The sequence below is a fragment of the Mus caroli genome, chromosome 5 (genome assembly GCF_900094665.2).
Source record: "Mus caroli chromosome 5, CAROLI_EIJ_v1.1, whole genome shotgun sequence".
In the NCBI taxonomy this organism is placed as follows: Eukaryota; Metazoa; Chordata; class Mammalia; order Rodentia; family Muridae; genus Mus; species Mus caroli.
This window is the reverse complement of record NC_034574.1, coordinates 79,542,535-79,555,127: the sequence shown is the minus strand read 5'-3', so window position 1 is coordinate 79,555,127 and position 12,593 is coordinate 79,542,535. Positions and strand designations below refer to the sequence as shown.

The 12,593-nt window shown below is 37.7% G+C and overlaps 1 protein-coding gene across 1 annotated transcript in view; it reads left to right on the top strand.

Annotated features, from left to right (window-relative positions):
- LOC110294877 (transmembrane protease serine 11A) overlaps nt 1-12,593 on the top strand; it is a 48,350-nt gene that overhangs the window by 5,259 nt on the left and 30,498 nt on the right. The window contains exons 2-3 of the mRNA XM_021163354.1: nt 9,633-9,754; nt 11,316-11,410. Of these exons, the coding sequence (XP_021019013.1) occupies nt 9,633-9,754; nt 11,316-11,410 (217 nt within the window). The remainder of the gene's footprint in view (nt 1-9,632; nt 9,755-11,315; nt 11,411-12,593) is intronic.

The following is a 12,593-nucleotide window of genomic DNA, read 5'->3' as shown; positions in this document are numbered from 1 at the left end:
GGGCCAAAAAGGGGGAGTGGGTGGGTACGGGATTGGGGGGGTGGGTATGGGGGACTTTTGGGATAGCATTGGAAATGTAATCTAGGAAAATACCTAATTAAAAAAAAAAGAAAAAAAAAAGAAAAGGTAAATATGGAAAATCAAACTCAAAATCAAGATAGAAGCACAACAAAGACTGATAAAACTTTTGACCAATAAAACAGCCTCTACTTCATTTCAGGAAAGCTTCTACTTCCATGTTGCTTAAATTCCACAAATCATACATTTATACAAAGGGAAACTTTTCTTGAAAAGATAAAACCAATCTCTTAAAGAACAATTCGTCCTTCAAGGAGAAATGTTCTGAGTTATAGAAGTCAAAGGCGGACTCTTTGGATAACACCTAGTGGATACCGTTACACAAATGAAAAGAAAGGATAGCTTCTAATATTCTATAGCTAGTAAGATAATTAAGGGTAATAATTAAATGACTATTTCATAAATAGCTAGTGGGGCAGATTCTGAATATTTCTAACACAAAATTAAAACCTGCCTGGTTATTGATATGCAGCAACCTTGATTTGTTCACTATTCACTAAATACATGTACTGAAATATTACAGTCTAATCCATTCATAGACATAACTCTACATAATCAATTATAACCAAGAATATGTGTTTCTAAAATGTCAGGTCCTAACTGCACACTTAAGACATAAGAACTGGGTAGATTGTTTCTCAGGGTGAAATACTCACAAATCTACTATGATTAATCCTAGTTACAAGAATGACTATAGTTCACACAACGCAAGCAGTCAACCCAGTAAATACACTTTCCACATAATAGCTCATGCTTTTAAATTTTCTATATCAAGTGGTGATTCTTAAAAAATGATGTAAGGGTTGACGAGTTGACAGTTACCTATTAATGTCATCACAAAATGTTCCTTGCCCTTTTCATGTAGCAAGTGGCTGAGGACTTCTTGTAGGAAATGCTCCAAGGAAGAGATTTGCGTTCTGTAGGATTCTTTTCCATTGAAGGTTTCCAGGCAAAGACATGGGGAGTGAGACCCATGGAAGTCAGATGAGGGAGTTCAGTTTCCTAGCTTTAGCATGACAGGTTGAACCACCATTGGGTGTCAGAGCTGAACCTGGCTCCACTGTGTACACAGTAAACATTCTAAACCACCGAATCCTCTCTCTACTCCTTAGAATAAGTTCGTCACCCTTATTTACTTAAATTAGTAAGACTTACGGCATGGGAAGGTGGACAGCAATCAGTAAGCATCAGATAGTGTTTACTGAAGTTCAAACAATGGTTGTATGAATATTTGTAGTAACATTACCAATATTTTTATAAATGGACAGATGTATGGCAATCACATGTACATACTTTGTGCTGGCTAGTTTGATGTCAACTAAGACAAGCTAAAGTCAACAGAAAGGATGGAACCTCAATTGAGAAAATGTCTCCCTAAGATCAGGCTATAGGCAATATTCTAGGACATTTTATTTATTAGTGGTTGATGAGCAAACCAGCGCATAGCATTCCTTCATGGTCTCTGCATCAACTCCTGCCTCCAGGCTCCTGTGCTGTTTGAGTGCCTGTCCTGACTTCCTTTGATGATGGACTATGATGTAGAAGTATAATCCAAACAAACCATTTCCTCCTCAGGTTGATTTTAATCATTGTGTTTCATCACAGCAAGAGTAACCTTAACAGAAATTGGTGCTAGAGTAGTAGCATGCTGCTGTAACAGACCTGACGATGTTATTTTCTGGAGGATTGTGGAAGGAATATGGAACTTTTAACTAGAAAAGTTGTGAGTGTTGAGAGCTCAGTGGGCTATTCTGTAGGAACTTGGTGAACATGACTGTTGAAGGCAGTACAGACAATGGAGGCTGAACTTGTGAAGTTTCAGAAGGAAGTCAAGACTCACTGGCCCTTTTGTGTGAAGAATCTATGCTTCTGGTCATCTAGAGCTGAAGAGTTGGCTGTGATTAAGAATAGACCAGAACCACTAAAGTAAAACCTTTGCTTTGCTGATAAAATGGATGCTGGTTAGATGGAACTGAAGAATCAGCTCATTAGGAAGGAAGCAGCATCACTGAGGTAAAGATCTTCTGGGAAGTATTTCTTGAGAGTCAGCACATAGAAGCTGTGTCTCAGAGGTGGTTGAGGTTGTACCTCAAGTTTGAAGCCAAACTTGGTAGTGTTAGAGTTACCTACATGGAATTGGTTTTGAAGGCATGATGGGGTCATGGGAAGCAGCTGAATTTTGGCAAGAAGCTAAGAAGTCATTGGTGAATGTTTAGCCTCGGTAGCAGTTGAAGATCCAGGATTGAAGGGATCGTACAGAGAAGTTGAGGCTTGGTACCATGAAGAGAGCCTAGGAAAAGCTATTGGTGAAAGTGCAGCCTAGTTGCAATGAAGACACTGCTATTTTGTAGATGACATTATCATGGGATGATCACAAAAACAGCAGCAGTAATAGGGTGGAAACTTTCTGAGCTTAGAAGGCAAGCTGTGTGTGTTGCAGAAGGTGGAGCTAGAGACAGGACCCCAGCTGTCTGGGGGCAGAAACCAAGAGATTATGAATGAATCTCAAATATTGAACATTGACTTATTTACACTATTGGAATTTGGTTTTGCATTGTTCAAATACACACACACACACACACATATATATGTGTGTGTGTGTATGTATATATGTATATGTATATATATGTGTGTGTGTGTGTGTGTGTGTGTATTTCTCACTTCAAGAAAGAAATATATAAGATCATAAAGTTGAGAGGCTTAAACTTTTTAAAGAGAGACTCTGAGGTCTTACAGCTTTGGATTTTAAAAGATTTTTTTTAATACTCAGAACTTAATGGAACATCATATAGTTTCAGTAAATAATTGGTTTGTGCATGGTGTTCTAAAAGAACGACTAAATTATCAGTAGTAGCCAACCTGTATAATGTCAGACCTTTACTCCATGCCACCCCAAGCAAGCATCTATGTATAAAGAAACAGTGTGTCTCTTTCTGTAAGCTGTCTCAAATTACATAAAAACCTCTTCCCAATTAGTCTACCCTCCAAAATCATGAAAGGATGCTGCTTCTGAGACAGGTCATTATTGCACATGCACTCAAACCCTCAACCTACCCACAGCTACAACTTTTGCATTACAAAGAGCTTCTAAATATCAAAAAGAGGGGCAGCAGTGGAGACCAATTTTTTTTTTGATACAACTTTTAAAGTGTTTGAATTTGTAAGGCTGTGGGGCCTTTTAAGCTTGTAAAATGTTTTATGTTGTGGGGCTTTTAATAGTGATCTTGAGAATGAACAAGAAAGGAAAGACTGTGGCTTAACAGTGATGTCTTTGTGTCAACTTGACAATGAGTCAATTGTTCTGTATAGTTTCATGTCAACTTGACACAAGTTAGAGTAATCTGAGAGGAGGGAGCCTCATTCAGAAAATACTTCATAAGATCAGGCTGCTTGAGGGGAATTTTCTTAATTAGGGATTGATGGGGGAAGACTCAGCCCACTTGGGCAGTTCTGATCCTGGGCTGGTTATCTACAAGGACATTCTATAAATAAGCAGGCTGAGCAAGCCATGAGGAGCAAGCCAGTAAGCAACACCACTCCATGGCCTCTGTATTAGTTCTTGTCTCCAGGTTCTGCCCTGTTTGTGTTCCTGTCCTGGCTTCCTTCAGTGATGACTATGCTGTGAAAGTATACACCCAATAAACTCTTTCTTCCCCAACTTGCTTTTGGTCATGGTGTTTCATCATAGCAAAAATAACCATAAAACACATTCTTACACCAATAGCATGCACAGTTTTAGGGAGAGCAGAAAAATAACCCAAAAGAAAGGAAATGCTAGAGCCTATAGACAAAATGAAAAAGGACATAAAGTTGAAGGTGGGGCAACTAGATAGGCTGCAGGCTGCCTGTCAGGGTAGGGAAGGTCTTCCTACAGAAAAAAGATCCCCATGGGACAGGAGGCTTGGCACTTTCTTTTTTTTTTTTTTTTTTTTTTGCTTTAGTCATCTCTGACACACATATGAAGATACTCAGGAACTGCACCCTCTAACTTGCTGTGTGTTTTTTCAACCTGCAAGATTTAGAGGCAAAGTCTCATTGTTGAGTTAATACCATTTTTCTTTGACAGCATCTCAAAAAAGAACACGAGCCACAAACACACCCTTCTCAAAAATGACTAATGAAGGCAATGGATGTGATAAACTAGGCTTCATGGAGATTATAGGCTGGGAGTTTCAGAATAAGGATCATTTGTACTAGCTTGTTCCCCCAAAGAATGCAAAGTGCCAATTATGGCGTGAGCAGGGATTACCTTCAGCTCTTGTTTTAATTTCTAAGCGTTCACTTTGTGTGTTCAGAAACACTGCTGGAATAAAACATCCCCCGCTTTTCGCTTTATTCCAAGCCCATCATGGAACTGTCTTCTCGCGGAATGGTAGGTACTCTACTACCAGCCTTAAAGTTTGGTGCTCACAGGCTTTCTCTGGGTGCACGTATTCCTTCTCACTAAAGTCATAATACTTTTAGTTGTAGTGGGATCACATCCCTAAACGATCCCCAACACCCCCACCCTCTCTTCTACATAGTGCTTCTTTAATTAATTCTTGAATCAAATGCCTATCTAGATTCTGTGAGGGGGGGTGTTAGAGATATAATAAAGTCCCCAGAAAATTCATTTTTTAAAAATGGGTTGTTATCCTTGGAGTTCTAACCAGATGATATAAATATAGTAAGAAAAGACCAAGCTTTATTTTGATCTCAGTTCGGCCTCAAAAAATTGATCTCTAATACTCTAGTGAACTTGGAAATGGGTCACAAACCACAGATTATGAAAGCAGTCCCAACCAGAATCTCGATCTCGGTCATGAGATTATGATCGATCACTAGGTAGTCAGCCCTGAAAACATACATACTATAACACTATATTGACTGAACTTCTTATGTTTAGGAATATATCAATATACTTGCACATATATGCTTGCAAAAATAATTATTGAAAAAAGAAATGTAAAGAAAAGTGGGGAATGGTATATAGGAGGGTTTGGAGGGAGGATAGGGAATTTCAAAAATAAGAATGAAAATGAACAACCCCAAACACATCATAGTACACACACACANTATATATATATATATATATATATATATATATATATAGTCTATATATATGTGTATATATATATAGATTATATATATGTATGTATATATATATATATATATATATATATATATATATAAGAGAGAGAGAGAGAGAGAAGGGGGCAAAGAAGCCAGCTGAGTCATATAGTCATATATAGCACTGGATATTGCTTTGAGCTGAAATTTTGTAGTAATTAGTTACTCAGAGACAGCAGATGGATGTACCTGGGTCTTCTCTGCCAGCACTCACAAAGCTGGTGAGGGAAACAATGTCTAACAAAATGATGCTTCAATTTACAAACAGGCTATATTCCAAACAGCTGTACTGCATGGGTCTTTTTTTTTTATTTTGGTTTTGTTTGTTTGCTTATTTGTTTTTATAATCTGAGTGATCTTAAGCAGAATAGGAAGGTAATGGAGTGGGTTTTTTTCCTTTTTACATTACATGATTATATCCATAAAACCAGGTCTCATCCAGCCTTAAAAACCACATCATATATCATAATTATATATACGATATAATATATTGGGAGGTGCCCAATATTATTGCAACTTGATATGCCATGTTTGTTTGACATCCCTTGGATGTCTGCCCTTTTCTAAAGGGAAACAGAAAAATGGATAGGAAGTGATGAGATGTGTATCAGAGGAAGGGATTGGGAGAAGACAGGGGAGGTGAACTGTGGCCAGGATGCAATGAGAGATAAAATTGATTTAAAAAGAAACAAATAAAGAAAAGTTGGTCTTAAATGAAGTGTTTATTCATGTAGGATTAAGTAGCAGAAGCTACTTAGGGCTTTGTAGCTTGTGTTACTCAAAGCTGTATGGGGAGTGTAGTCCCTAAAGGTTCTCTAAAACATACACATTTTGTTTTATGGGTCTGTGGGTGGGTGGTTGAAGGTGAGGAGCCCAGAGGTATTGGATCACTATGCAGCTGGAGTTACAGGCAGTTATGATGTGCCCCACATGGCTGCTGGGTGCTAAACTTTGGTCTTTTGCAAGAGCAGAATCACTTATTATTATTATTATTATTATTAATTTCTTGTTATTTTTCTTTTCCTTTTTACACTCCAGATTTTATTCCCCTCCCAGTACAACCTTCGACTGTTCCACATTCCATACCTCCTCTTCCCCTCCACCCCCTCTTTCTCATTTGATGTCCTGCCTTGCTGCTGGAGGTGGGTTCTACAAGTTCCCTCTTCCCACTGTAGAACATTTCATCTAAAGTTCCTTCCTTTGAGTCCTGAGAGTCTCTCACCTTGCAGGTTTCTGTATATTCTAGAGGGCCCCCCAACCTCCTATTTCCTGGGGTTGCCTGTTTAACCATCTTTCTGCTGACCCTCAGGGCCTTAATCCCTTTCTCTCACCCAATACCAGATCAGGTTCCCCTCCTCCCTATCCTCTTTCCCTCCCAGGTCCCTCCCTCCCCTCTTGTGGTTGCTTTCTCCTCCCCCTCAGGTGGGACTGAGACATCCTCACTTGGGCACTTCAGCTTGATGACCTTTTTGAGTTCTGTAGACTGTATCTTGGGTACTCTGTACTTTTATTTTTGCTAATATCCACTTATTAGTGAGTACATGCCATGCATGTTCTTTTGGGTCTGCGTTACCTCACTCAGGATGATATTTTCTAGTTCCATTCATTTGCCTGCAAAACTCAGTAATAGCTTCTTAATAGCTGAGTCCTATTTCATTGTGTAAATGAACCACATTTTCTATATCTATTCCTCTGTCATGGGACATCTAGGTTGTTTCCAGTTTCTGGCTATCACAAATAAGGCTGCTATGAACATAGTGGAACATGTGCCCCTTCAGCAGGGTGGGGCATCTTTTGTGTATATTCCCAAGAATGGTATAACTGGGTCTTCAGGCAGATCTATTTCTACTTTTCTGAAGAACCTCCATATTGATTTCCAGAGTGGTTGTACCAGTTTGCAAACCCACCAGCAATGGAGGAGTGTTCCTCTTTCTCCACTTCCTCGTCAACATGTGTTGTCACCTGAGGTTTTGATCTTAGCCATTCTGACTGGTGTAAGGTTGATAATTAAGGTCTTTTTTATTTGTATTTCTCTGATCACTAAGGGCTTTGAACATTTCTTTAGGTGCTTCACAGCCATTCGAGATTCCTCTGTTGTGAATTCTCAGTTACACAGCTGTCTCCATCCTCCCCTAAAATGCAACACTTTAAACACTAGGTTGTCATTGTCCACTTTCCCCAGAAGCTCACAGCTTCTCTGTGGGATTTGAAGATGCAACCCATAGGGCACTTTAGCAGCATACACTGAAGCTGAACCAGTCTTTTTCCATTTGTGAAGCTGTGCTGCCATCTGTAAATACTTGTGCAGCAGGCACGTGATTTTTCCACAGTTATCTTCCTCTGTTTGTTCTATTCAGAGCATCAGTTTGGTGTGACTGGATTGTTAGGTTGCATCAGTCAAGCGAACATGCATCACTTATGCCAACTCTTGCTTTCGTGTTTTTCTTTTGTGTTTTTTGTTTTTTTAATGAACCATTGTCCATGAAGTCTATATTCTCTACACATAAAATTCATTTCTGTCAGGTTTATTGGATAAATGTATTCTTTTAAAATTTGTATAATTACAACATTACTCCCTTCCATTTTCACCCTCCTAAGTCTTCCACTCCATCAAATCTACGGCCTCTTCTTTCATTTATGGTTATTGTGTGCAAGGATGCATATGTATATGTATATGTATATATATGTGTATTCATGCCTATTCCTAACTGTAACCTGCTCAGACCGTGTACTGTTACTTGTACATATGTTTCGGAGCTGATCATTTGGCACTGGACAGCCATTGACATGCTCTTCCCTAGGAAGAACCATCTCTGTGTCCCCAGCTTTTCTCAGTTGCCTGAAATTTGTTGTGTAGTCTTGAAGTTTTGTGGGCTTTTCCACATATACTGTGGCATGCCCACCTGAAATCTTCCTTTAATTTACTATCTAGGCTCAAACTATTATATTTTTTTACCTCGCCATTAACTTATCAAAATGGGTTTATATCCCCCAAAATTAAATAACCACTATACACTAAATGTTGACTTAGAACAAAACATTTTCAATAAATGCTGTGAAGGAAATTTGAAGAATGCCTCTTGCTCCTGAGGAAATATTGTTATCAATATATAAAGATGAAATGACAAACTAACAAAACAAGAAAACAAGTCACTATTATGGGAAATTTTTAAAGTGGACCACTAAAGTTACAGGGACTGGCAACCTCTCTGGAGATATCTTGTAATTTGTACGCAATCTTGATTTAGCATGCTTGTAGCTTATAGGTTTATAAATTTATTCTGTACCAGACTCCTCATCAGCTTTTAGTGGGAAAAGATGCCCTAAACCACAGCATCCCACGAGGACTTCCAGTCGACTCTGTAGTGAGCTCTCATGCAGCCACTTGATACAACACAGTGAACACAATTGTTCACAAAAAGTTAGTAGAAGAAAGGCAGGGTTGTTTTTTTTTTTTTTTTAAAATCCAAAACTGTGACAATTTGAAGCACACATTAGCACATATAAAGTATTTCTGTCAACGAATTAAACTGAAACCTAATTAAGGTTTTAGATGTAAATTCTAGTTAAAAGGAAATTAGGAAAGCAAGTGGGTTGGTACCACAAAGAAGCATCAGACAAGAACAGAGGGTGAAACTATTTAAAAACAGTCAGTTTGATTTTCTCAACATCTCGATGACATTCAAACTTCAAAGAAAGTGTGGTTGTTTTTGAGTAAAAGAGACTTATCAGCCATAATTACCAAGTACTCTGCACTGACCTGTATATGACGGGATTGCATCCTGGCTGGTGTACAACAACTATAAAGTCTATGAAGTCAAAAAGCAATTTGAAGGTAGACTGGCCTTTAGAAGATATTAGAGCATTCTTAATTTTAGGAGAGAGAATGATGAGCTTGTGATATTGAAAATAACCTGTTCATAGCAGTGATTTCATGAAAGACCATAGGTTATTAATTAATGTACATTCTTAATGCAGAGAAAAAAATGAGTTTTTGTGACAACAAAAATGCCATTGATAAAATTAGAAGATAAATATATTTATTTAGACTTTTCTGATTTTTCCATGTTTAAAATTTCACATTCATTAAAAAAGGTGAATAAACAAGTGTATCTGACATTAGTTTGCAAGCCTTAGGTAGACTGGTAAGACTTAGAGATCACTAGAAATGGAGGAATGGGCTTTTGCAAGCCTCTGCTGACAGCAGTTGGCATCACAAGGCTGCCACCAAAACTCTCTGGAAGCAGAAACCATGGGCAAGAACACAATTCCCAGGTCTAGTCTTTTCAGTATCTCCTCACAGGACCAAAATGACTTTAATGAAAATCAAAATAATGTCCTCCTGGTGTTAAAGGATGCATATAGCAATGTGGATTTATCCAAGCACAACTAGCAAACCTGTAACTACGCCCATGAGAGAGTCACCATGGTGTTCCTTTATGCAGAGTGGCGGGATATGGCACCCACAACAGAGATCTGAAGCAATGGATGGTTCCCCTTCTCACCGCTTTCTCCCTGATGATGGTGGTAGTGACCATTGGACTTCTGGCTCTCTTCCTCGTGTTCGGTAAGGGACAGTTATGACTCTCACATTTGCACATAGCACAGTGTAAATGAGAGTCACATTTTAACCTGGGACTATCCCCACTCAGAATATTTGATGTGTCTCCCCTGACAGAAACACATATCTAATAAAATAATGAATTTTAAAATTACATATAAGTTATGACTTAATAATATCTCGTACTCTTAGAAAACAATGTTCTCCTAAAACAGTATTTAAAGGTTTTATCTTTATTATCTAATATACTTATATTAACACAAATGATGCTCTCTCTGCATTATATCATTCATTGCTAAGTATAAACCATTTACATTTTTTGACAAATCTCTACAATGGAACACTCAAGTGATGTATGTGTGCTATATAAATGAGAAGTTCAAGGTAGTCACTTGTATTGTCTTATATTATGTCACTTTTTTCTCATTAATTGATCATTTAATATAAATGCTGACAGAAATCAGATAAAGACCTTTAGACACTTCTGTATGTTTACAATCCAAAAGGTGGATCACCTCCTTCTATTTGTTAAAAAGAATTCTTTTATCTGCAACTTACAAGAGCCTTAAACCCGAATGGGGAGCAACAAGAGGCTGAGTCAGTTTCCATGGTAATAATGGAAATGGTGTTTTAACAAAAATGTGCCTTCTTTAATATAAACAACATGCACACAAATAATACAGAAATCAAGAGAGAAGGCCTTAACCTTCTCAAGAATATGCAACACATGGTCCATGAACTCATTCAGATCCAGAGGTCGGTAGCCCTAAACACACACCTAGGTCATCTATAAAGACTTAGCAATGGGGAAACGCTTGTTTTATGAGATGAAGATGAAATGTCTTTCTAGCACATTCTGAGACTCATACTGAAACCCCAACAGCAGTTTATACCAATGACAAAAGATCCACATTAGTTATACAAAAGCACCTCTAACTGTTGGCAACAGGCTCTGCTTGCGTTTCTTTTCATCACTGATAGCCAGACAGCTCACTGATATCACAGTTACAAACTGTTTTCACTTGCAGTCACTGACAGCCTTTTTCTTGATGATTTCCTTTGTTGTATTTGGGTCTTTCTCCACAAGTATGCAAGAATAATCACTTACCTCTACTCCTGGTTTGTCTATACCTCAACACACACAAGGAAGCATAGCAATGAACACCCGAACTCTGGAGCCTCACTGTAAAGTTGAAACTTCTGTAAAATCCGCCTGTTGGTTGTATAACAAGTATCAAGGTAGTTGATTTTTATTATGTCTTACTTCTCTCCTTTATAAAATGGAACTCATGCCAACCTCAAGAATCTGGAGTTGTGATGAAATGATGCATGTGAGGCTCTAAACATAGTAAAGATTCGATAAATATCAGCTACTATTATTAACATAAAATTATGTTGATATGCTACTATATTTTTATAAGTTCAACTAGAAAGAGATTTGGTGATAAATTTACAGCTTCACTTCTGGATCATTGTAGTTATGTCTTGTATCCAGAAGTCTTTGCATAGCTTATGAATTTTCTACTGTTCATTATCATCATAGGCCAGAAAATGGAATATTATAAAGGGACCTTTACAATTTCGGATATTCAGGTCAATAGCAACTCAGGACGAAAGAGCTCAAATCAACTGAAAGACTTACAGGAGACGAATGAAAATTTGGTAAGTCAGACACAATTTATCTTACAGAATACTACCAGAATTTTGTGGTTCATTTATTTTATTTTCAAAAACATAATTTTCATACCACCCACATTAGCATCCACTTGTAGCTCTCTAGCCCTTCACCTTAGATCAGTTTATCTTCATGGTATAGGTAGAGTTGGAATGAGGGAATGTAACTGTCTAATAAATTGGGGCTCTGACTTGAATCTCTCCTTAAATGATGAAAGATTATTTCTAATTTCTTTAAGAGGTTTTCCTAACAGAAAACTCTAGTTTCATTAGAACTCTTTGATGGTTGCAACATGTTTCTTATAAAACCACCTTTCACAGTTTTAAAAATAGCTATGAAAAGACAACAAAGATATCAGTTTTGCCTTGTAATGTGTTAGTAAAGGGAAGAAGCCAAGATTTACTTCATGATATTTATAGTTAGTATTAACAAACTTGTTAAAGCTAAAAAGTCCAAAGCCCCTTCCAAAAGGGAAACGTCTTCTTGGTTTTATAGAGTTGTTTTCTGAATGTCCATGAATCCTCACTCAAGAACTGCTCAGCTTAGCTTGTCTAAAGGAAGCACAGAAGGTTAAGTCATTTAAAAGGGAGTAAATAATGAGTATTCTTCATATGGTAAAGATTCATTTATTTCATGTATGAATGTTCTATCTAAATGTACACCTGCATGTCAGAAGAGGGCACCAGATATCATTATAGATGACTGTGAGCCACCATGTAGTTGCTGGGGATTGAACTCAGGACCTCTGGAAAAACAACCAGTGCTCTGAACCACTGATCCATCTCTCCGGCCTCATACTTCATATTTTAATCAAGACTTTTCTCCTTTAAATATTTCCATTATCAAATACATTGTCACGTTTTCCATGTCACCATATTCCTACATGTAACATGTGCAACTACAACATGCTTGCAGTAATGTTATAAATCATGTTTCTAATGCATAGTCTCAATTGTCATTAAGTTTTACAGTTTTTCTATCTTGCATTTTCATGTCCCAACATAAAGTTTTTGTTTATAGATTGATTTGTGTCCCCCTATGCTTTTGCATCCAGAGTATACTGGGCAATGGCATTTGCAGTATATTCTTGAGAAATCCCAGAATGAGGTGTGTGTGTGTGTGTGTGTGTGTGTGTGTGTGTGTGTGTGTGAGAGAGAGAGAGAGAGAGAG